At 40.9% G+C, this 25834-nt stretch overlaps 1 protein-coding gene across 1 annotated transcript; it reads right to left on the bottom strand.

Moving 5' to 3' along the window:
* Window positions 1-1811: 1811 nt before the first annotated feature.
* hecw2a (HECT, C2 and WW domain containing E3 ubiquitin protein ligase 2a) lies at window positions 1812-24814 on the bottom strand. Its single transcript, XM_061088781.1, has 29 exons — window positions 24436-24814; window positions 19835-19942; window positions 19409-19503; window positions 18098-18164; window positions 17596-17765; window positions 17349-17488; window positions 17081-17181; window positions 16151-16989; window positions 15294-15579; window positions 15067-15159; window positions 14175-14325; window positions 13674-13774; window positions 12934-13058; window positions 12022-12207; window positions 11720-11854; window positions 10734-10836; window positions 10525-10621; window positions 10232-10315; window positions 10009-10091; window positions 8584-8704; window positions 7838-7951; window positions 7114-7266; window positions 6493-6591; window positions 5344-5473; window positions 5099-5245; window positions 3777-3891; window positions 2805-2890; window positions 2343-2455; window positions 1812-1940 (listed from the first exon to the last, which is right to left on the bottom strand). Exons 1-29 carry the CDS (start codon window positions 24812-24814, stop codon window positions 1829-1831), a joined length of 4533 nt encoding a protein of 1510 aa, XP_060944764.1. The 3' UTR covers window positions 1812-1828.
* Between the last annotated feature and the right edge of the window lie 1020 nt (window positions 24815-25834).

Raw genomic sequence — 25834 nt, 5'->3', positions numbered from 1 at the left:
TGTGTGTGTGTTTTTGTGTGCATGTAGGAAAGTGTGTGAGAGAAGTGAAAGGGTCCCTTGGGGTATGGTAGTGCACTTACAGAAATGTTATATCACTGGCTTTAAAGACAAAACTATTGTCTGTCATGACAAAACTTCTAAAATATAATATCCACACAGCTCTAAAGGTCAGTTCTTTTTAATGACAACTACATCCTCACACCTGGTCAGGTCATTCAGCACAGACAAATCACTGCTTCTTTGCTTTAGAATACTTTACTGCCCCCTTGTGTTGGTATCTGTAAAAGGAACTTAACCTGCAGCTCCTACAGTTTCATCGTCTTTGATTTGTGACACACGAGGATCTGGTCAGACATAAAATAGCTTCCCTTGTGAAATTTAATTTTACAGTCGGGAAAACCCAAGAGGTACTACAAAAATCCCACCGCTGCACTCTGAACAGGAACCTAGGTTGACACCAGGTTTGTGTCTCTCAGCTAACAAGGCCTAATCCGGTGCCAACATCGGGTCAAGTGCCTCCTCCTTCCTCAAGCAACTGCGTCATATTTCATTTCCCTTTCACTTCACATCCAACTTTGTGTTTCCTCTCCAGCCCGTGTGAAATTCCCCTTCCTCGGGGCTGAGCAGAGTTGCTTGAGGTTCATACATTCAGTCACTGATTTGGTACATTCATCACTTTCACTGGGCGGGAGGCGATTGCATCAGTGAGCAGGACCTTGTGTGTCATCTGTCTGTGTGGGAGAGAAAGTGCATTGGTCGCTCATGATAAATATGTGGAAGAGTTTGAAAGACAGGAACCCTGCCTTTCTATCTGACTGGAGTGTGTCGATACATGTATCTGGAGTGAGTGCATCTGTGACACTGTAAGAAAATAAACTGGAGGGTGCAAGGATAATGCTGTAGTATTGAATGTGTGTGATACTGGGTGTCCTTGTTTCCAGAAACAAGGCTGCTTCTAATGTGTCTTAACCTCTCTTGCTCAAATAAGAGCTCTGATGTTACTGTAGTGAAGGTAACAGTCCTGACACTGTCCATATATTTATTACTGATGCTTATGAAAGCAACAAAACAGTTAACAGGTACTGTCAGTCTCTGTTTTGTCAACGGCTTTGTATTTGTTTATTTGCTTGTGTGTGTGAGGGTGTGTTTGTGCACACCAGTGTTTCTCCTGCTCCATTGAATACCCATTTAAAAGACGAGAAGGTCATATTTCCAAGCTGATAAAAAATCTTGGGAGAAACACTGGTTTGCACTTCAATAATAACAAAATATTTCATGTTTTTGTATGTGTGTGAGGGTGTGGGTGTGTGTTATAGGTGTTATAGTTTATGACACTGCAGCCTCAGTGCAGGAAGGACACAGTTTAGAGGTCCAGGGAGGGAGAAGGGAGCGTTGTAGCTTTCGAGCAGCTGTCTCTGAGCTGCAGGGGGGAGAAAGAGGAGGAGGAGGAGAAGGGAAGATGCTAAAAAATCCAGTAACCAAGGCCATTAACTGAAGAGATAAAGCACACACGTGGCTTAATGAACAAAGGTTACCATGACAACAAGAAACTGCACTGTACGGCTTTTCGCTCTGTTTTCCAATTCTCCGTCTTTCTTCCAGAGGGTGTTCAAGTGATGGGTCGCTGTCAAAAATGAAAGAGAGAGGCGGAGAATTGGAATGAATCCTGTGTACTGAGTGAAGAAAAAACAGTTGTAAAAAAACTGCAGCGTTATCCATGGGTGGTTAGTTGCCATTTGAGGATATTAGTTTTATTTTCCATGTCCTTCCAGAGATGTCCAGGTGCTTCTCTGTCTTAAGTTTCACCTTGATGTGAGCTGTGTTGAGGTTATTCCAAACCGAACGTGCTTGTTTCCTCTACAGCAGTGACCAGCTTCTCGTAGAGCATGGAGAAGGACGGGTAAGGTGGGAGGTCCAAACGATTAAAGCAAGTGTGAGCCCTGTGGAGACACACAACAACAACAACAACAAAATATTCTCAGAACAGCAAATAATACAAAGAACATGTAAATATGAAACTTTATGGCAAAAAATGGCAGATTTCTTTTTTTAAGTCATTCACATGTTTGACACACCCACTGATTTAAACAAATCAGACCAAAGTAGCAGCTCTTTGGGTGCAGGACAGTTTCAGAGCCATAGTATTTCCTAAACACCCATAGAATCCCAATACCAAAAAACTTGAATCCATATGAGATCAGATGATAATTAGGATCTGACAGACAAACTGGCTGGTAAAATACTGTTAAGTCACTAATACAAACACAAAAGTTGTGTTTTACATTAATCATATTCATTCCATTACTTACTTACTAGTTTATCTTATTAAACAGAAGCTCTACCTGGGTAAGGAGGTGATTTTTCCCCACTTCTCGACACAGAATCTGCGAGGTCCATTACTCCCCCGTAGGGAGGCGAAACCCTCGTAAGGAATACTGGAAGTGCCTGTCACGAACTAGACACACGAAAGACACATAAGTAAGATCAATATGAAAACAGCAGCCGAACACATTTGATTACTCATGACTTAAATATGATATGAATTAATCGTTTTAGTTCTATATATTCAACAGAAAGTAATTTCACTGAAAACCTGAAAAATGCAAACTTCTTTTTGATAGCAAAAGTCACTCTAACATCTTGAATTATTTCTCCAGCACGTTATCAAGGTAGAAGCTCGGCTGTTGTGATATGAAGGTTTCACAGTGAGTGGTGTGCGATGAACATATCTCTGCAGTATCTGCAGGGCATCGGGCCTCCACACGGAGGCAGTCTGTGTACATGTGGTCACCCACGTGCCCTACCTGCAGCAGCCTGAGCCTCTGCTCATTGTTGAATCTCTCCACAGCAGCCCAGAACCAGCGAATCACTATGTGGTTGTCATGGTAACCTGGGGGGATGTAAATGATGATGGTGCATGAGTCAGATGAATAACAAATAAGATCTCCGTCCCTAGTTCCTCTCCTCTCTCCTACCTCACTATTTCTCGGCTTAGCTGTTTGAATGGGCTCTGCTGTTTAATCTTTAATGGGCTGAGCTGTTTTGTCCGTCTCAGTCGATTCCTCTATTAAAAGAGTCTCACACTGAGTCATGGCCGACTGTCAGCTTGAGTTCTCTTCCCGCTGCTGGCGGCTTTTCAAATGTATTGGCCAAACCTTTAAAAAGCCCTTTAATGTGATCTCTTGTAAACGCTTCGGCCACTGGCGCTTGCATCTGAGCACTGTACACGACATGTATAACAATAGTAAAATTGCCAACAAAGCTTCATGTGCTCAGTGCATCACAGCAGAGTCTGATACAATGATTGAACATTATTATTATGAAATGATCTATTGAAATCAAGAATCCAAATGATCCAAACTACTATTGAGTTAGGGAAAAATAATGTTACATTTATTGTAGGAGTAAGTTAACACTGAATTTCAGTGGCACGTTGGTGGAGGATGACAGTGGATTAGATAGTTATCTGCATCTCTTAATAATTGTATATTCTCTTACATAATTATAGATGTCAGGAAAACTGCTGGTTTGAATCTAGTTGAGAACTGAAATAGAAAGACTTCAAGAGAAAAAAATTTGATTTTATGGATTGAGATCGGTTTAGTTTTAAAAAAACAACATTGTACTATGGATGTAGTATACATAATACAGGTTCAGTTGTCATATTTGCAGATTCAAGCTGTAAATGAATTTATCAGCACAAGGGCCATGTTATGCTACTGAATTCACTAGTTTCCCATGTTGCTGTCAGCACACTGATCTTTAGATTCACATACCTCCTCTATACTCTGTGTTGTTCCTCCAGTCCGACAGGTCGATCTCTGCAGTGCCTGCAATCACCAGCTCCAGCTCCCTGGCATCAAACACTGACACAAGTCGCACATCCACAACCTAACAAACACACACACACGTACAAATTGATGTGCACGTGGATAAACAAAAGGAGGATAATTTATCCCAGTCCTCCCACATATGTCAGCTCGAAGACCACAGTCACAGAAGATCTGTACTGTGGAGACACATGGAGAGACAGATGGCAGGGGGGACAATCGATGCTGGTGAAAAGTTTCCATAAGTTTGTTGACAGTAAATTCGATTTGTTGAGTAAACCAGAGCCTACAAAGTAACACTGGCACACATGTAGCCCACAAAGACCCAGTAATCTGTCAACACAAGGGATTTTGGTGTTTGTTCTACAATCTAAACATCAGTCCACACTTGGTTCATTCTGTCAGGCTGGGCTTTCACAGCATGTCCCACTGTGGGACTATCAGAGCTCACATCTATTCTCTATAATGCCAACTCTCTTGCACAAATGCACACACACATTTTAGTTTTTCAGAGTTTGAACAGACAACTGTAAACATGCACTTACATTCACATCCAAACTGAGCAGTGCACAAGATCTAAACATTCAGTCTGTTGTAAAGAGAGTACCTTTTGACTAGAATCATAACAGACAGGAAACAGATGAGTAAACTAAGCCATCTATTTTTATTTATAAACTTCATTTCTACCCTCCTACATCTCCCTGGTGAAAAGGAAGTTAACCAACAAAAGTTAGCACGAGGTTACAAGAGTAACCTCAAGTAATGCTCTAATGTCACAGTGTAGTTGAGATGCGTGTGTGTTTCTGGTAGCCACTTCCTAGAATTATTCATATAATTGTACCATCACATCACATGTTGAAATAGATATATTATATATTATTTCACTATAATTTAAACATCACGTTACTCAAAACTAATTTCTAATGTTGATGTTTAATGAAATACTTATTATAAGAACAGCAAAAAACAACAACTTTGAAATGTTATGGGATCATCACTGACCCATCCACTGAATTAGACAAATCAGATCAAGGTAGCAGCTCTTCTGGTGCTGGAGAGTTTGAGAACCATGATATTTCAAAAACATCCACCGAATCCATTTAACAAAAAAATAAAATAATAGATACATTGAATACAAATTCTCAGCAACTTAAGTGCTCAAACAACAGTCCCTCTAATGTGCTATGAATCCTACCTGTTTCACAACTAAGACAGACTCATGACCTCAGTAACGTCTCTAAACACTGACAAAATAAAATGTGCTCTACCTCATAAAAGCCTCGAACCAGGCTCTCCGTCTGCTGAGCCACTCCTCTCTCTATACGCCACTTGACCATTCGCTCAATGTACTCCTTCTTGTTCTTCTCGGACACAGGGATACCAGCCCCGCCCGGCTTCAGCTCTCTCTCCGTAATCTGCATAATCACAGGCATGGAAACATTAGATTTAACTGTAGATTTATTTTCATTAAGAAATAAATCTAGTATCTAGTATTAAACAATCACTCCATTACCTGTCCAAAAACCTCTTCGTTGACGGTGAAAGTGAGGTCCAGCATGTCTTCGATGTCGTTGTCCTTCATCCACTGAAGACTCTGGTGAAACTCCTCATCCAGGAACTCCAGGTCACTCAGTTCACACGGGCTGTACGAGCACAGACAGATACACAGAGTTTACAGCAGGGTCAGAAACGTATTGACTGCCATACTCATAAACCATGGCTGACTGTAAGAAGTATGGTTGAAGGTCAATTACCTGATGTATAACAGATGTACCTCAAGTGCAAGTAAAGTATAACACACCACGTAATGCATGACAGGAAATATATTTGTACAAATTTATTACATATCAGGATAAACCCCTAGCGATAAATGTTTACTGCGACATAGATTGTAAATTAAAGTAGAGGGCAAAACACATCATTCTAATTTGAAATTTTTTATACTAAATTGACATTTTATCAAGAGACGTGCACACTTTGAACGCTATATTCCCAATATATTTTGCATTTTTGGCAGTTTTTGCTGTGTCGACACACATTTATGTTATTTACAGACCTATTCCTTTGTCACACGTTATGGCTGAAATTAAAATGATTGTAAATTGTCTTTATGTCCGCAGATTTCCAACACAAAGCAAATGTGTGTGATGAGTAAAACCTTTTCCATCATTCTTTGGATGATATAAGGGGAACGTATACTGGTATACTGTTGCTACAGAGATGGTTAGTTAGTTAGAGTTTAAATATATATATACATGGATGCCTATATGTTTAAATAATAATTAAATTTGAGTAATTAATAGAGTAAATAATACACTATATATAGCGTAAAATAATATAATACACTATATATATATATATATATATATATATATATATATATATATATATATATATATATATATATATATATATAAAGTCCTTATATTTATTTCCATTTTATCTATATTTTTCAATTTTATATTATTTTAATTAGTATTTAAATACATTTCTATATGTTTGATAGATGTTTATCTGCACTGTGATGGTGTAGTAAAGAGAGGAACCATTTTGTAGATGAGGTGAAGAAGCCTTATTATTACAGAAACATTTGTCATCTAACCCAAACCATTACTGGAGACATTTGGAGGGGATCTGATTGGAAATGTTGGGAGGAACGTACATGCGAAGAAGCCCCTTGTAGAAGGGTCGGGTAAAGAAGGCATCCAGCAGGTACTGGTGGACGAGGGCCAGCCCCAGGATTCGCCCACTGAAGCGGAACCTAGACATGGCACAGGAAACACAGGATAATTCATGAGCCAGCACCAGATCAGGCAATGAAGCCTGCTTTGAGTAGCAGTAGGTTTACTCTTTTACTTCTGCTGATTCATATGGATGGACGTTGGTTGGCTAATGTGTACTTGTTTCTTCCATGATGTGACAGCCTTAAATACCCACATCTGTAATCTTCTTCATCCAGTCTAGGCATTATAATTTTCCAGTGTAGTTTTCTGTCCATCCATTTATCAGTCTGATCATCCATCTATCCCATCTTTTATCAATCCATCTGTCCATCCAACCACTGTCACTAAGGCAAAAATTGACTGGTGAGCCATGGACTGCTGTTCCAAATTTCCGCAGAATTGCTTCTATTTTGGGATCGGAACACAACAGCAGTCAGAGCAGCTAAAATGAACACTTTACAGTCAGCATTGCAGCAAGTGTAGCTTCAACAAACATGTGATGGATAGACAGACAGGCAGACTGATACTGTAGCGACAGAGCAAACGTAGGAAATCCTCACCACTCATGGTGGTTGTCTACAAAGGCTGACATGGGGCTGATCTGCACTGTGTACGTGTCATTGGCCGAATACTCAAACAGGCCGTAGTACGGGTTGAACAGCTCTCTGGACACCAAGAAGAAAAACTCTCTGGAGGGTCCACTGTAGTCCAGTCTGCAAGACAAGAATCATAACACATGAACAGTAAATACACGTCAGTAGGAGAAGGGAAGCAGTGAATATTCTTCAGCAACTGCGGTGCAGTCACACAAACAAATTAAAGGAACAGTGTACAATTTATCTACAAGATTTAACTTTGGACAAAAATAGTCAAAGCAAAATCTGGACAACTGGTGTTTGTTTCAGCAAAGATACACCCCCACACCCATCTGCTCCTGGGCATTTGCAACAATAAAAGGATACAAGATTATACAATGACAGCAAAGCACATATTATCACTCATTCCACAACCCATTAATATCACAATATACATGCTGTCAATCATCTGTATTAAGAGGTTGTTTTTCCCACCCACTTGCACCAGCTGCTAATACACCACAAGATGGTGGAATTACTGAGATGTTATCAAGGTTTGTGGAATGATAAGATATGAAGCTCAAGATAACATTGAATGCTCAGTAAAGTTCACCTGGATCAATAACAGATGGAGAAATACACACATTTCACACCTGCACTGTCTACAGCATGATAAGGAAATTAACTGGGGAAAAAGAGTCATCCTCACCCATCCTCCCCCACAAAGCTGACATAGAGTTTACTCCTCTGAAGGTCTTTACGGGAGTAGCACATGACTTGATTAAAGGCGTCCTCCAGAAGGTGGTCTCTGCGTATGGTCAGCCTGGGAGCGGACACACACACAGAAGAAGGCACACAGTATTATATGCAGGCCAGTTTTTACTTTACAGTAAAATTGATATTATTTCAGTTTTGGGTTTAAAGTTAAGAGTATGTTTATCATAATTGCGCGTCTTAACATTAAGCCCATGAAAAGACAAACATCTTATTTTTTTAAACAAGTTTTTTAAACGTGCAACTTCCTTAAATAGTACTAGTAGAGTACTGTAAGTATTTATAGTCCTATTGTTATGGACTATTTTTAAGTGTGTGTGTGTGTGTGTGTGTGTGTGTGTGTGTGTGTGTGTGTGTGTGTGTGTGTGTGTGTGTGTGTATGTGTGTGTGTGTGAAGCGACAGTGTAATTTACTGATGTTTTTTTAATAGTTTGTGGTCAAAAAGGAGCTCAATGTCATATCATTGTTGTGTGTGTGGGAGAGCCCCGTGGCACTGACGTTTGCCACAGTCCCCTTAGTTTTTAAGGCAGTCATGTGACAGTCAAGGATGATGAGACAGAGATCCAACCCACCACTGAAAACACATCACTCTTTGTGTTTCCATTCACTTAAAACAGTAAATGAAGAAACGTTAATGAACCAGCCATAAGAATTATTGCTATTTTTATTATTTTAACCTACTTGACTTTTCCTGGTCCTTGGCCGTAACCTTTGGTCTCCAGCTTTCGATAGAAGTTTCTCAGTTTAGCCTCAAAATCTCGCTTATAGGGAGCAGGAGCACGAGCATTGGCTCGCTGAGTGCCTGAGATATAAACAAGAGATAGAGAGGGAGCGTTAGCAGACCGAACGACAGACACAAAAAGAAAAAGAGATGGGGGAGCAAATGTAAAGTAATCATCAAGCAATAGGCAAAACAGAAAAGAAGAAGGGGGCAGAGATATAGGGAGAGGGAGATAAAATAATGTAATGATCTCAATTGGAAAAAGGCTAAATCCTGATGGGTGAGGAGTCTAAGAATCTGACATAGCCTACTATATGCAGGTTAATCCTGGATTAGTATTTTGTTTCATACTATTTAAAGAAACACACAGACAGAACCTGTTTTTTCAGCTCACAGCTGCATCTCTGCTACTGTATCTAAATGTCGGTAATCTCATTGAATAGTTAAAAGTTAGCAGGGGGCTGAGCATAAAGACTCTGGACAGAGGGCCAGACAGACGTAGATGAGCTGGGACTGATGAGCTGAAGAATAGAAGCCTGTATCAGTGAATGGTCAGGTGGCCAGATGGAAGAAAGCGAGCAGCTCTCGAATCATTCTTTCTTTGTTGCAGTTTTCAAGTGCATCTTAGTCACATTGTATGCACCAGTATCCCTATAGTTTTAACAAAATTGTGTCCACCAACGTTTGTATGTATTTATATGCTCGCTATGTCTTTACGTCTAAATTTCCACTGAGACAAATACAGTCATCGTACCTCTATGATTGCAAGCTTTTCACTTCAAAAGAGACCATTCAGTACAACTACATACAGTTGTTTTCTAGCTCTGGTCAGATAACACATATGAAGAGGTCAGAGTGTGTTGTACATGAGAGCAATGTTACTGCCATAGATTTAATTAATTCCGTGGGAAAAGCTGTACAATCAAATAGTTGTCAAGTTACAGTCTACATGTTGTGAAATCTGTACATTTCATTATGATATTTTTTCTCCAAATCTCTCAGGTAATTATGAAATGAGTGTGATGTGATATTTCAAAAATATCTATATTCATTTGAAAATACAGGGCAGAGCTAAGTGTGGACAATGTGCAGTATTAACTGTCTTTATGAAGAGGGTAGGTGGGTAGGAAGTGAAGGGAGTGTGATTACTTGTGTGATTGTACATTCAGGTCTCATGTTTTATTTTAGCCAGACATCAAGCTCTGCGTCACACAGCATGATGGTACTATGGAATTGCTTCTTGTATTTAATCAGACAATGCGCACCAAATCTCATGGAATTTCATAACAGGTAAGAATCTAATAAAGATGAGAGGCAGAGTCTCAGGCCAATAAAGCTGCAGCGGTCGGACTGCCTGGTGCAGACAGAGTGAGACAGAGACTTACCAGGGGAGCTCTGAGGAGAGGAGATGCAGTAACCTGGGTGAAGTAACGGCGGCACAAATGACATCACCTCCTCCTCAAACAAGCTGGAGACAGCAGGACAGCATAGGTGGAAAAAACGGAGAGTTACGACTTGTATTGGAAGTTTTGGGGTTATTACTGATTATAATGTTCACATGTGAGCAATAACCAGCCCCTCATAACCACACACATGCAGAGGACTCACCTCAGCAGCATGACGAGGTCAGCGTCACTAGAGAGACGAGCCAACCCACTGACGCCCTCACTGCGAATAAACTGGACCTTCTCCCTGCACACACACAAACACACACATACTTGTCAATGGGTAAACTGGCCAATCCATTAGGATTAAAGGTTAACTGTGTGTTGAGGTTGACTGATGATGATGATAACGGAGGTGCTGGAGGGGAACAAGGCTGGAAGGGGAGAATAAAAACGGAAGTAATGAAAGAGAGAAAACACTGAGCAGAAGAGAGAACGAGAGAGATTTCAACATACTTGAGCGAGTGGTTCCTGGCGAGCTCGGGTTGCCTTTCCTGCAGTATCTCCATGATGTTGGTTTGCCGTAGAAATGCCACTATCTTGTCATTGTAGGCTGGAGGAATAAGATAAGACAATTAGGAATGTGCGCACTGTGTCTTGTGTCTGCAGGTTTACACTTTATGCTTGCATCTATGCACATGTACAAGGGATTCTGCCAGACTCACCGACAGGCACCACATCGGGGAACTGACTCCGACTGGAGCCACTGAAGGTGCTGGAGGGGCGGGGCATGGCAGGCGGGTTGGTTTGGCGAGAGTCGTCTACTACCTGTGACAAAAGGAAGCACTTCAGTTCAGGTCGCATCCTAGTTCTGACGCCGACCTACCGAACTGACCTCAACGCTACCACATCATCAACAGCTGAATACTTGTTAGTTTAGCATATTCTCACCCATTAACAACAATAATAATTCAGAATCTCAGGTATATTATTGAAGAGATTAATGCTGAATTCAAATTATTGTGTGGATGTCAAATATTGCAATTATTTATTTAATGAGGAAATACTTATACAACAGATTTAAACAGGTAATTATGATAATGTCAGCAAGGTGTCCCTGAATATTGGTTCAATAGCAGACACTCATGTGACTCCTTAACTAGAAAATGGAGCAGAACATGAATATGGCAAGAAAATAAAAGGTACAATTGTGTGAAAACGTAAGGTGGCTATTTCTGTCTTGAGATGTGGTGAACACAGAGCTCCTGTACTGTATCTAACATTCTTAAGCATTTTTTAATTTTTAGTAATGTTTTCTTTAACCACTCTTACTTATGTTTTTATTGGCTGATGTTGTCTCACTATTTCCCCGTCAGTTGCTCTCTTCCTCATGATTTGACCTTTCTAGTTTCTCTGTGTCTGATAAAACCTTTTAATGAATGCTCTTTAACATTTGATTAAACTAAAGGCTGATGTAAATTCCAAATTCCAAGTAGTAAGAATGGGATATATAAAACAAAATTGGGTGAATTTTTCTATTCCTGCACTTCCAGTAGCATTAACTTTATGCCTGATGACTTCACCTAAGGATCCCAGCAGAATTTAAAAAGCAACTAAGCATTTCTCTCCTTCAAACCAGCCTCTATAAATATTGCAGTGTTGTGTGAGCCTTAAGTTGACACCAGGTGACGAGTGCTGGGTAGTCTCTCACCTCCCCGGCACTGTGGCTGCGCTGGCGGCTCAGATGCTGGCGATGGGCCAGCAGCCCAGTCGAGCGAGAACTCTGGAGGGGTAGCCGTGGGTCGATGAAGGTCGTGGAGCGACAGTTGTGATCCACAAAGAAGGCCTGGAGATTGAGGTCCAAATACCCACTGTTATGCAAGGACAAGCTACACTGTGTACACAAAAATGTATCTTCACATTCAGTGCACGGAAAATAAGGAGAATAAAAAAGAGTTAAGGTAATCATAGGTCAAGAGTCAAAGTTTTGGGGTCTGTCGCACACACACACACCTTCCCAGATTGGTCATGTTTCATCTCCCACCCTCGGGGAAGCTCCAGCTGCTTGTTGGAGAACATGTTGAGGAAGGTGACGAGGTCGCGGTTGTGCTGGTAGCGCTCAAAGTAATGAGCGTCCCGCCGCACCTTACTGATCATGTGCTTCAGGCAGGTGTTGCTCGTAAACATGCGGTAGGCACTCTGGAGAGAGACGGCGAAGAGGGGAGGTCATTAGAAAGAGATAGAAAACGCACTACAGAATAGCTTGGAGTCACATCAAATTCAAGACGGAGCCAATTACCTAATGATTAACATTTTTGAATGAAATACATAATCAGAGAGTCTCTCAGCTAGGTACTTACACTAAAGAACCAGTGGTACAGAAAGTATGTGTGTAGTCTATTATATGTACTGTCAGTGTACAACCGGTTATATGTAACCTTCCTTGAATACTGTAATAATTGTATAATTAATGTTCTTCCTTATCAGGCTATAATACAATAATATCTGCTTTGAGACTTTAGTTCATTGCTGATCTTATTGATTGATTTTTGATTCAGCTGAAATTCTATATTCTCTTTAAAAAGGCTCATAATTCATTATTTAATGAACAATTAATCACTAAAACATTGATAACTGCATTTACTGATCATTACTTATAACCAACTCTAACTCATTCCCTGTAGTAAACAATAGTGCAAATGTGCAGCGCTGCTTTATTACAGTACTGAATTACAGCACTAGATACTGAATATAGAGAGTCTTATTCAGGCAGCAGTTACAATGAAGGAGGCTCTGAGTTGTTTGGAGTGTTCAAAGCTGAACAGGTCAAACTACTGAATGGAAAAGAGTATGCAGACAGCTCATACAGTGTAAAAGAACTGCATGGTCAAAGGTGCTAGAGGAGGAGACGCATATTACACTGACAGGGTTTGAATGCAGCACGGTAAAGAAATCAGGGCTGCACAGGAACTTGGCGCTGGGTGACTGCAGCAGGAGAGAGAGGCGCGTGCGACCACTGCCGTGAGCGACTGCACTGTCTCGTCTGTATTCTGCAACAGAATCAACAAGGAGAGGTTAACCTAAACAGACATTATGCCAAGCATAACTAGCATTTTGTACCAGCGATATAAACAAGACTGAGTAGCAACCTGGTATTTGGCTGGTGTATTGTTCATGTATGAAATTGAGCACATAGTTGAAAATTGTTTTGGAACTGGAATACACCAATTCATATATTGAATGCGTCATATTTGCGTTTTTGCATCATGTAAGCAAGTCATCTATGCAGAGGATGTTGCACCTTCTTAAGGCCTTGTTGACTTCTTAAGCGAAATTTTTATTTGTGAATATGGCTTATTCAAATTTCATTTGAATAATAATGCCATGATGTATATATGTGTATATATACTTTACCTCCACCGGGTAAAGTTCACCGTTGCAGTGCAGACGTGAAAGCAGCATTTGTTTCTCACACAGCGCACACACTCAGTCATGGCCAGACTCGGCTGACCAAGAACTTGATCACAAATTTAACTCACACAAGTCATCTGGGGATGTGGCGCAATCATGGCAAGTCCAGTCAAAAAATAATATAAAAATCTTCCTACAGAATACTGCCATTCGGAAACCTTTAAGTGTAATTGAATTGCTATAATTTCACAAACCAGAAATGGGCATCAGATCACTTTCTGGTTCAGGTGGTGGTTCCACAGGGCTTTCCTCTGTCCGATCACTGTTTGTTATGGTCCTTCTGATGCTCTGGTATCTGTCATTCAGAGGGGAGTAAAAATAGAGTGCTCAGCAAAAAAGGTAGTCATAGAATAGACACATAGAATGAATAGAATACGCAGAATAGAATAGACACATTAACTGATTCCCTAATTTCTACATGAACATGGAGATTGTATTAAGCGAAAACATACAATTTACAAGCCTAAATCTCTGAGGGGACAATTTTTTATGCATGCATTTTGTTTTGCCTATGAGACAGTGATTTTTGAATATGGGCTATTCAAATACAATTTGATTGATTAATTGAAAACACATTAAAGTAAAGATAAAGTAAACATGAAGTTTAGTAAAGTATTGAATATACTTCTAAATAACAGCACTTACCATAAAAATAACTTTGCTGGATACATCACATTTCTTTAGTCAAAGCCTACCTGCGGTTGAGTTGCTCCATCTGCTGAATGGAGTTGGAGCGGGTCAGGCCCTGCGGGGCAGGAGGTCCAGTGGGACGCTGCCATGTGGTGGTCCTGTTCACATGGTCCACGAAGAAAATTCTCCCATGGCTGTCGATACGAGCCTCCCAGTCTGAGGAGCAATTATTAGTGCATACAAAGTAGATGTTTAATGCCTCATGGGAATATACAATATGCAAGTAGACATTGAATGACCGACATGACATAAACATCTGACAAAGGATTTGAAACTCCACTATGTATCAAGACTTTATATTCGGGTAGTCCAACACTGAAATCTGTAAGCTATCATTTGCTGTGTCAGAGGATCAGTTACACCTTAACACTTCATCCACATGGGGAACATAAATGTCGTTACAAAATTTCAAGGAAAGTCATCTAGTTTTCTTAATATTTTACTTAAATCTATTGACATAACTAATTAAAAAGTTAAGAGCTCACCAAAGTTATTAGAATTCATTCTCTGGATAACATCAATGTTAAAACATTTGAGGCTGTTATCAAGATAGACTGTATCTGTCCAGAGACTGAGGATCAACAAAGTCAGTGATAGATGTTAGCATCCCTAAAGCCCTGCTGGTGTGGCTACAAAGGTCTGTAAAAGTACATGAACCTTTTTTTTTTTTTTTTAATTTCTAAACATGTCTGATTACAGAGTGAGAAACCGCTGTGACAATTATTCTCTGCATCATCAGGACTACATTTGTAGTCCAAGGCTTGTAGTTTTATTTCACTCCGAAGAACATGGACATGGACACACTGATATAAATACAAACACTGACACACCAACACATGGAAACAAAGATGGCAATATTAGTAAACCAATATGGTGCATGCAGACACACACACTCACTGGGGGGCAAAGGCTCGTCCACACGTTGGTATCGGTGGATGTCCTGACGTACAGAGGGGAGCGAACGTACAGGATGGCCGTTGACATGGGCAGCTGAACATAGAAAACACACAAAAGACAGAGGGAAATATGTTTTGAAGAGCACTGTTGTTCAGTTCATTCTTTAAAGTCACCTTTAGGACTCACAATTCAAATATCTCGCCAACAAAAGTGAACAAACTGAATACCTTCCTCTCCATCTTGCTCTGAATCCAAAGACCCCGCCTCCTCATTTGGCTTTGACGACTCCCCGTCCGGTGCTTCAGCCACGCCCCCTGCAGCCTGGAGGCTGAGCCTCCTTACATTGAGTTCCTCAACCTCTTCCGGCGCGCTGGCTGCCGGAGCTTCTCCTTCAGCCTCAGTGACATCAGCTCGCCCACCCCCTTCATCATCCACAGCTTGCGGGATTGGTGAGGTGCTGGAAACTAGATGTCCCCCTGGATCTATGGCTGTCTCTGCTCCCTCCTCCGCTTCCTACAAAATATCCCATAAAATTTAAATAATTAAATAATGTTCTTTTTAAAAAACACGTCTCAACACAGCTGCCACGCTATTCACTTCCTATTATTTGTTGGTGGCAGTTATGAGCAAGTAAATGTAGCAATGCACCAACAAAGGCAGTGAATTAGAGGAATGGTATCACGCAAACAAAAAGTATAATTTAAAATGTTGAAATACTGGCTTGGCCAAAATTTCAAAGGCATGAAAATGCCAGAGCAGGTTTGTTAAATCTCAACAATATATGCCGCTTATTTAGTTAAGAAACACGTCATAAAAATACGTATTTGTTTTTTTTTAGAAAACCCCACAATATCAATCCATCCATCAATCAAATTCACAATTTACAATATCCCAACATGATATAATTGGTAATAAATAAAAAAATGCAAAACAAATCTATATGATATTTATTTCTAAGCCTTACTTAAAAATATCTGCTGGTGTGGGTGGCTGGGATAGCAACAAATACTCAAAGTATGCATGTATTGCTTCTCAATAGCAATAGTGGCCATCAGTTATTTGTTCAAGAGCTTGATGAACTCACCACAGCTGTGGTCAGGGTGACCGGACAGCTCTCTGATGATGAGACGACTGTCTGTGGGGCTGTTGCCATGGAGCAGGTGTCAATCTCTGATGAGGGTTCCTCTCCAGGCATCCTTTCTTCCTCAAGTATCACTACACCCTCTAGCAAAGCATTATGGGACACAGCCTCTGTAAATGGACCCTCCTCTACCTCAGAAAATACATCTAGGTCCAAAACATCCCCCAAGTCAAGACCTGTCTCCCCCTCCACCTCAGGCGCTGAGTCATCCATCACAGCATCTGCACCGTCAGGCTCCTCTTCAAGCAAGGAGGGCTCCAGCTGCTCAGGCTGTTGGAACTCCAGAAACGCGTCATCATCATCTGGGCCGTCAACATCTGAAGCTTCTCCATTCATCAGTAGCGGTGAGAGCGGTATTGGAGTGATGTCATTGGCCCCCGACCTGTCATCATCTTCGTCTGAATCTATGTGCAACATTGCACTGAGACGTGTGTGTGTGGGGAAGCTAGAGCGCAGTTTGGGTGAGGCTGCACCCAAGGGTCTTTCACCAGGACCCTTAGGGGCCTCAATAGCATCAAGGCCCTCACTGAATGATCTTTGGAGCATTGCATGGCCCAACAGGCGTTCAGGCCCCACAAATCTAGCCGCAGCGCCCATAAAAGACAGGTCCTTTTCTGCGCAGGCCCCACTTTCCCACATGCCCTGTGAGCCCTGGGAGCCGGTAGGTGAGAGTCCCACAGAAACCACTCCTGGAAGGTGATGTGGCAGGTCCTCGTCATCAGATGGAGTCCCTGGTGCTCCATTTAAGGATGAAATGCCAATGATAGAATCAGGAGAAGCACCTAGAGTGGACAGCAGAGGATGCATGTTGAAGAAAACAAATCATTTAAATTTTATGTAAAAAATGTAAGTATAGTTTAAAGACAGAATTACCATCAGGCCCAGTTGAGGTGAGCTCCACTTTGAATTGCAACTGACCACTTACATGTTCAGTGGGCAGGCGCCGACACAGAGATAAACTTACAGGCTGGACACTGGACAGAGAGAACAACATTTAAGTAATGTAGTAGATCCTGCTGAAGCTGGATAGTTTCATGTCAGTGATTATGAAGTATGTTCTGTGCATGCGTGTGTATGTCAGTGTGTGTGTGTATGTGTGTGTGTGTGTGTGTGTTTGTGAACTCATATTTGCCGTTCATACCCAGGTATCTTTTCAATTAGCCGCTGCACAGGGATAGTCAGCTGGCCGAGGAAGCGTTTGATGATTGGTCGGCTTTTTGCAAACTTGTCCTTTACCTCAATATACAGGATGTCTGTCATTAGAGCTACAAATGTGTATTTCTGCAGAGAGGCAAAAACAGATATGGTCAGAACATGCTAAATAATATATTGGTAATATACTGTGTTTCCTTCTGTCCCCTGACTGATAATAAAGTGTGTAAGAGCACCTCTCCATGCCAGAGAGGGTTGATGGTGTTAGCTATGATGGCTGATCGTCGTTCCTGTCCATGATGACTGAAGATGGGGAAGACGCTCCTCTTCCCTGGGTGGATGGACATCTTCAGGTATGGATCCGGATTAAAAAACATGCCCTTCTTTAGACCACTGGCACGTAAATCTGCCACAAAATATTTCAGACAGCAGTCTTAAAATCACAGTCTCAAATATCCAGGTAAAAAAGTGGACTTTTTGATACAAAACTTGACATGCAGATACATGATGGCCAACAGAGCAAAGCTGTTTGTGTGAGCAAGATGAAAAATTATGTTCTGTTTCATGTACACTCAATATGATACTGACTGAATTACATTTATTTTAAAGTTCTGTACAGATTTACTCTGGTTAGTTTTTTAGGAGGATTACAAGAGAGGTGTGCCACTAAAATATGCACTTTTTAATTTCAGCCTAAATGTGTTCCAACACAAAAAACTGCTTAGCACTTCATATCACCTGTCAATGTGAAGCTGATCAGTTTCCGAGGATGTTCGTTGCCCACCTGCTCTGCCAGCCCCTCCACCTGAGAGAAGAGAAAATGTCTCACTTTACCCAGCACAGGAAATATAACAGGACACATTTATATACCTAGCAGCACGTACCTCACACATGTGTTAGTCCTTGTGAATTCTAATGAATATAAACACTAATACAGAAGAATATAATACAACTTAAATTTAAATCGAATTTATTGTAGACTGTCAGCACTGGAGCAGCGTGGATGCTCTGCTCATTAATGTTTGCAACAGAGAGAATTACATTGCTTACATGGGCAGCCTCGTGTCAGAGATCGATTCTGTCATTTATGAGTATTTGGTAATCAATCAATTGGACTACATGAAACATGGTATAGAAAAATGTCTGCCTGAATCAACAAATGCTAAAGTCTTCCATAGGTAAACCTATGGTATATCCACAGTGCTGTCAGTCCTGAAGAATGGTCACTTTCATTCTGTTCTGGGGAAAAACCTGTGGCTTCAGGGGTGGATCTAGGGGGGCTGGGGGGGCAGGGGGCACTGGCCCCAGCTGAAATGTAACTAGCCTCTGAAGAGCCCCTGTTAATAGTGTTTTAAAAAACTACACAATAAATATGACAATTCTTTTAGAATTTTTATTTGTCTTAAACATGAAAAATTTTTCAAATCTATTCAATGATGTATGGCTTTGCTCAGCTGTAGAGCTAGCAGTAAACAAAACTTACTGAGTCAGGAATTATGAATGGACATTAGACAGATAACTGGCTCCAATGTGTGAATTGATGACCCTTTATGACCCCCTGTTTAGAAAAATCCTAGATCCAACACTGTGTCGAACAACTAAAACAAAACAACTAAAAACAACTAAAAACAAAACAACTAAAAACAGCAACAAATGTCTGTTGACTGTGTGATGGCAGCATCCATTGCTTCTAAACCATTTGTATGTTGGTGGCAGCACAGAGGTTGCTCTCAGTTTGAATAGTAACAGGCCAGAAGTGAAAGGGGAAGAGAGTGCGGCCAGAGGATAGGGGCCCAATGGCAGGTTTATAGCCAAGACTACATCTGGTAAGGCAAAGTACATTACCCTTAATGATACAGCTGAGGCAGCACAATGAAGGGTATTTTTAATGGGAATATACCAGGATCTCTGTATAAATGGGACTTGAGCTAAAGCTTGAGACCCTTCATGACTAAGAGATTACAGATTCTACAGCACCTAACCCATCTTACCTTCTTAATCACTCTTTCTCTTTCTAATATACACACGCTCACACACACACACACTCACCAGGATGGCTGGATTCTTCACAGTGATGCAGGGGGTAGTGGCTCGCAGGCCTCCACTCACTCCATGGTAGTACTTAAAACAGATCTTGGTCTCAGCTGCAGAGGAAACAGCAAAGGGTTAAGGGATATGGAAACATTGCAAAAATGATCTTTCTATTGTTGGCTTTACTTCAGTTATACTGGGGTCTGTGGAATCATGTTTTCAATACACTCAATTAAATGATGATTAAATGATGACAGATTGTAACTTGTGATAGTTATTCATAAAACAATTTGAACATGAGATTTTTTTCATACAAATATACATAAAACTATTCTTTTTTTCTTTTATGACATTCTGGATGAGTAAATGTTTTACAATAATAAGAATTAATTGATTTTCTTTATACTTTGTATTGAAATCATATCATTGAGACCCATCACTTACGCTCAATGAAGTAGGGCCCAGCCTCAAGTCTCCACACAATCTGACCTTTCTGGGTGCCATTCACCCCTCTGTTCTTACAGTCCCACACATTGGATGGATTGGTTTCATCTGGAAAAAAAAGGACGTTAGTTGGCTTTGCAAGGTGCAGATTCTTGGTTCAGTCAAACCATGTTCTTGCTGTGTTGACATCCCTCCTGATATCAAACCAAACAATGTTAAATCAAACAACATTGCTCAAGCTGCAACCAAGCTGCTATTTAAAACTGCAACCAAGCGGCATCTGTTCAGCTTTTTAAGCATGTATTGTCTGCACACTCTTTCTTTAATCACTGAATCTATTCCCAAAATAACCTCCCTACAACCTCTGAGCAGAAGGACAAACACCAAACTTCCTCTCAGTTAAAAACAGGGAGGGGGAATTCCGCTGTACTTAGCACTTTCGCACGCAGATTAATGAAGCACCAACCTCAGCTGACTGGTGGAAAGTTTCAAGGTATACAGGACTGTGACAGTTACTGTGTGTGTGTGTGTGTGCTTGTGAGTGTGCGTGTGTGTGTTTATGTGTGTGTGTGTGTGTGTGTGTGTGTGTGTGTTTGTGCGTGTGTGTGTTTGTGTTGTGTGCGTGCATGTGTGGGTGTGTGTGTGTGTTTGTGCATGAGTATGAGCATGCCTGTGTGTGTGTGCGTGAAGGGGAGTGACAGAGGGGAAGGCAGGTCGCTTATTATTGAGTGTCTGCTTAGTCGAGGAAAGCAGTAGCCCCTCTGAGGTATAAGACCCCGGAGCAGATAATAAGTCCTGGCAGCTTTATGATCAATATGAAATGACCTGACCCTTCGCCAGGCACCAGCAGTTTACACTATATGTCCCCCATATAGGGTCCCATTTACAAGGGAAACTACTCCAAACAAATTAAGTCCTGGTGGTCGTCAGCAACATAACTAATCATTTGGTAAACAAGCTAAAATGACCATGATCATAGTAAACATAATAACACGGTGCCCAGAAACCACTGCTGTTTGTTGTACTCAGAGTTTGTATGACCTCTCGGGAAGTCAAAGACATCCATTGTTTTCAGAAATCCATTATTAACACAATAGATTTTCCTGAACAGCTCACAGGCTGCAGCTTTCCCTGAGCATCAATCAACTCACCACATCACGAGGAGGCAAATGTATGGACTTGAAAAATAATGATGCTACTATTTCAAAATAATTTCCTTTTAGATCATGGCAGCAGGATGTCTCCAGTATGTATTTTATGTGTGAAATTAGATATTCAGTCCTTTACAACTGAAGCAATGAATACCCCTAGTATGGGTTATGCTCCAAACACACTGCCTCCTTCATTTCCAATAATACAACCAATAGCATTTGACCCTTCCTTTCTATGTGTATGATGTCAAATGATCACCTAACCTGGTCAAAGGTTTCAACTGGTAATACCAAGGTGGTCTTTGGCAGATCTTTTAATTTCTCTCAGAAACAAAATGCTGAATAAGAGATTGCTTTGGGTTACAGGTGCAAAAGTAAGGTGATGTCAGCTGTTTACTAAGTAAGCAAGATGGCATAAAATTCATAGATTGTTAAGACCAAATGTGCCAGTGGAACACAGTTACTGCTGTATTGCTTTTCACCCTGATGGACAGATCTGCAAGACAGTTTGAGACTGATAGCCCTCTTCAGCACACAGGTCAATGTATTTCCCCCTGTCAAATTCCTGTCTCTAAGCAGGATTAGCATTTATTATTGGAGACCACCCTGCTTGCCACTAAGACCTGTGTGGTTTGTGATGGTGTGTGTGTTATCGTACACCAAGGCAGAGCTGTTACATGTTGACTCAGCTTCCAGTCCTGTGTAAAGTCTCAACAGCTCCTGTTTCAGTATTGACTCAGAGATGGAAGCTCCTGCACAAGACTATACCTGGCTACTCTCGGCTTCCAATAATAAAACACCAGGATCAGCTTATACGCTTTGAGGACAGGTAGGGTCAAGTTCGCTCTGGTCATGAGTGGCTGCAAGTTTCCAAAAGACTTCAGCAAAAATAATTTGGGTGGAAAGCACATACAACAGACTAGTGTGAATATCACTGACAATTGTTGGGTTAAAAAAAATTAACAAATCATTTTTTTTTATGTGTTTTGCTTGTTTCAGATTCCAAAATGGTTGTCGAGACATCTCGACAACTGAGATGTTGTTTTGTTGATGTTGTCGAGAGTGTTGAAAATGTGATTGTTGCTTTGACTCATGTAAAAAATCCAGCCAATCCAAATGTAGCATGAAGTAGTTGTCACTTGTCACACATCTGCTGTGGCCCAAAATTGACGATTATAACCCTTTATATATTGCGAGTAAGACTACTTCCATGCATCTACGTTTTTGTCTGAAAATGGCATTTCGAAACAAAGAAGATCTCTGGTCACTTGTGGCTGAAGTACATTCAATGCTGAAAAACATTAAACAAATAATCGTCTAGCTCAGGGGTTTTCAACCGGGGGTCCGCTGCCCCCTGGTGGTCTGCGAAGGCATTGCAGGGGGTCTGCAAAAATCGCTTTGATATTTCAACACATTTCCAGATTACTCTTGAATATTGTGAAAAATATCTAAAATAAGAAAAAATGTCTTAAATAATATATAGGTTTTGAGGGGAACCTTGAAACATTGGGGCTAGAAAGTGCCAGTAATTTTCCCCTGTGCATGGTCTATGAGATGTAGTTTGTATGATGGGAATTGTTATTTTCCCAAAAAGAAGGCCCAAAAGGGCAGAATTAATAATGAAAATATTAAATAAAACAAGAGCGAAAAACAAATACTTTGTAATAAGAATGATAGGTCTCCCCTTTCTCCACACATACACACAGAAGTAATACTCACCCACCATTAGGGTTGCAAAATTCCGGGAATATTCAAAGTTGGAAACTTTCCATGGGAATTAACGGGAATATACGGGAATTAACGGGAATAAACGGGAATATACGGGAATTAACGGGAATAAACTGGAAATGTTGTGGGTAATTTATACTAACTGTATTTACCTTGTCATATACAGACATAAATATAAACATTTTGTTTTGTCATAGGCTGATTTGAGCCCTGAGGAAACTTTGGGCACTTGACTATATGCTTCTGCATTGTTGTGTCATTCTTATAGGTCTTTGCACAGTATTTGCAAATGTACACAGCCTTTCCTTCTACATTGGATGGGGTTAAATCTCTCCACAGATGAGAGAGTGCACGTGGCATTACTCTGTAGAATAAGATGAGAAAAAAGTTTTTAAAAAAACACTAATGCAATGCCAGAGATATAAATAGTTAGCCAAACAATTGGAACCGCTGTAAACCTATTTTACAATTGATGGATAAATGAATGGAAATCGGCTAGATGAACAGATGAACAATCCTCAATCAGCATGCTAATATATTTTCCCCAGTAATATCATAGAAATTTACCTGACTAGTCCTGCACACTACAGCAGGCCTAAATAGCCCTGCTGTAGAGTGAAGGATGCTGGGAGTTATCTGTGCATGTGATGGAAGAATGCACAGTGGAGGGTTGAAATTCAACATGCAGCGTGTGCTGCTTTCCATACATCTTTAAAATAGAGTTTTGAATGATGTTTTTATTGCTTAGCGTTTAATTTGCGTAGCTTTTTTTTTTTTTCAAAATTCCCAAAATTCCCGAGCCAAAATTCCCATGGAAAGTTTCCGGAAAGTTTCCGGAAATTTACCGGAAACTTTCCGCCCCTTTGCAACCCTACCCACCATCCTCCACCCCAACACTAGCAGTAGGTGGGATTTGCTGCTGGTGATTAGAGGTTAAACTTAAGTAGGACTCAATTGTTTGTGTGATATTGTATGATTATCATTTTTGACATATTCTGCATTACTTCAGTTGTAGCCCCAGTTTATGTTGATTGTTATTGATCACCGTTACATTAATGTTCTCTCAACATGTCTGAACATTTAAGTCATGAACGTTATATATTGATGTACATATGGGTCTGAGATTCAGTACAAGTACAAACTGCATTTTAATTTTGTTTTCAATTCTTAAGCACTGAAAATCAACCGTTTTTGTTGTTTTTTACACAGATTTCTCAAGATTTGTTTGAGGTTTTTAAATAAAACCAACATGGAAAACCAAATGTTAAAACTTCCTTCTATCCACATGCACGCACACACACACACACACACACACACACACACACACACGTAGGCAGGCGCGCGCGTAGGCACATCATTGGGCCGCGGATTACTTTCTAGTCAGAATGGTGGTCCCTGGGACAAAACCAGTTAAAAACCCCTGGTCCAGCTAACTGCAGGTCTGGCATTGCCTCGCATACAGTATTTATTATAGGTACTCCTCAAGTATTTCTGTTCCAAAATGCACACCAACGGCACAATTTTGAAAGAAAACTGTTCAAATATCATTTAAATAAGCTGCATTCAGGTATTTCCTCTTATGAGGATCGGTGACTTTACTTTAACCTATCTTCCAAAACTTGAGAGGTTATATATACCAAGACTTGAGATTTAACCTTGGTCTGGCCAGAATAATTTGAGTAGGTCAACTAGTAACAACATGAGTTCAAAAAATCAGCAAACCTATGTGGTACAGCCCGATCCAGTCGGTAGCATCCACTTCCTCCTTGATGTCCCAAGATATGACGAGGTTCTGACCCCTGTTCAGCGTGTACTCCAGAGTGGACGCTGTAAGCGAGGAGCGACTCTGGGAGGTCACCAGGTCTGTATCACTGTTGGCACGTGCAAGCCCTATAGGACTGCTGATCACAGAGGCAGAGTCAATAGCAGCCCCACCCCTCTCTGCCAGGGTCCGCAGGTTGTCTGGGCTAAGGGTGTGCCGGAGGTGGGGGCTGCGCCTTCTTGGAGCTGACAGGTGATCCCGAACCCCCACAGCCAGGTTGGGTGGATTGTGGGAGCGGGTCCTGGGTGGTAGGACCGCTGTGGCCAGGGACGGGCGCATGTCTGTATCTGGTGAAGAAACAGCTACAAGAAGTAAAAAAAGTTGAGGAGAAGCCCAAGAAGTCTTATTGACTGCTGATGTGATGAGGCATTTTGCTGTTTTCGACTTGCTGACTCATCTTAAACTCTCATGTTTCAACAGTGAGAGTTAGCTTGAAGTTGGCGTGACTTGAGAGGAGCCGTAAAAATAATGGGGCAATCTCCTCTACTCATAGACCCCGGATATATGCGCGTTTGTTCCATGCATCACAACAGAACTGTTGCAGTTGAAGATATCCACAAAAGTCCCAATGTTTGCCGCTCTTACTCCATGTAATCCAATGGCAACTGGAGCCTGTAGATGGGGAAAGAGGGAGAGACAGAGAGACATCAGTGACACATTTGCTGCAACACAACAGAAGCAATAATTGTAAACTGTGAGTTGCACCCAGCAAATGACTGAACAAACATTAGTCACCAGTCAGGTTGTTTGCTGTCAAAAAACCTGTCACCAACATGAATAATCCTGCAGTCATTCCTCTCTGTCCTTTCTTCTCTGACATCCCATTAACAACGAAGGAGGAAATGTGTTTCAACTGTGGACAATTTGTTATATTTTTAGAACACATTTAAGTTATTTTTATTGGTTCATTGCTGACACAATGTTCTGTTTACTTCTCTGAATGATTAATGAAACACTTAATGAAAGTCTATATGTTTGTCTTGCTGCTACAAACACTACCCCCTGTGGAGAAGCGTAAACTGAAAATATCTAATTTGAAATCCATTATGTCTGTGAGATTACTTGAAAAAGAAATGCATGAAACATTTTCTTAGCCCTCACACACAGACACACACATACCCATCTTTGCAACTGCGTTTCTGTAAAGCAGCCTCAGTAAAAACAGAGAAGGGAGACATGCAGCTGCATCTGCTTCCCAGGAAGCTCTTCAATTAACAGTAACCAGTTTTGGAAATGTCTGGGGAGCGCTGTCAGAGTCTCAACCACAGCCAGCTCGTTATTTGAGGACGGATAGCATGT

The sequence above is a fragment of the Limanda limanda genome, chromosome 16, assembly GCF_963576545.1.
Source record: "Limanda limanda chromosome 16, fLimLim1.1, whole genome shotgun sequence".
Lineage (NCBI taxonomy): Eukaryota > Metazoa > Chordata > Actinopteri > Pleuronectiformes > Pleuronectidae > Limanda > Limanda limanda.
Note: the sequence above shows the minus strand (reverse complement) of the source record. Positions and strands in the feature narration are given on the sequence as shown.

What these genes read in the sequence shown, in the direction of transcription:
- hecw2a (XM_061088781.1), bottom strand. Translation starts at nt 24,814, where the DNA reads ATGCGCCCGTCCCTGGCCACAGCGGTCCTACCACCCAGGACCCGCTCC. An exon ending in TCACCCTGACCACAGCTGTG is followed by an intron (nt 15,580 to 16,150) that starts GTGAGTTCATCA and finishes GATATTTTGTAG; the next exon opens with GAAGCGGAGGAGGGAGCAGA. An exon ending in TGATCTGATGCCCATTTCTG is followed by an intron (nt 13,059 to 13,673) that starts GTTTGTGAAATT and finishes ATTCTGTTGCAG; the next exon opens with AATACAGACGAGACAGTGCA.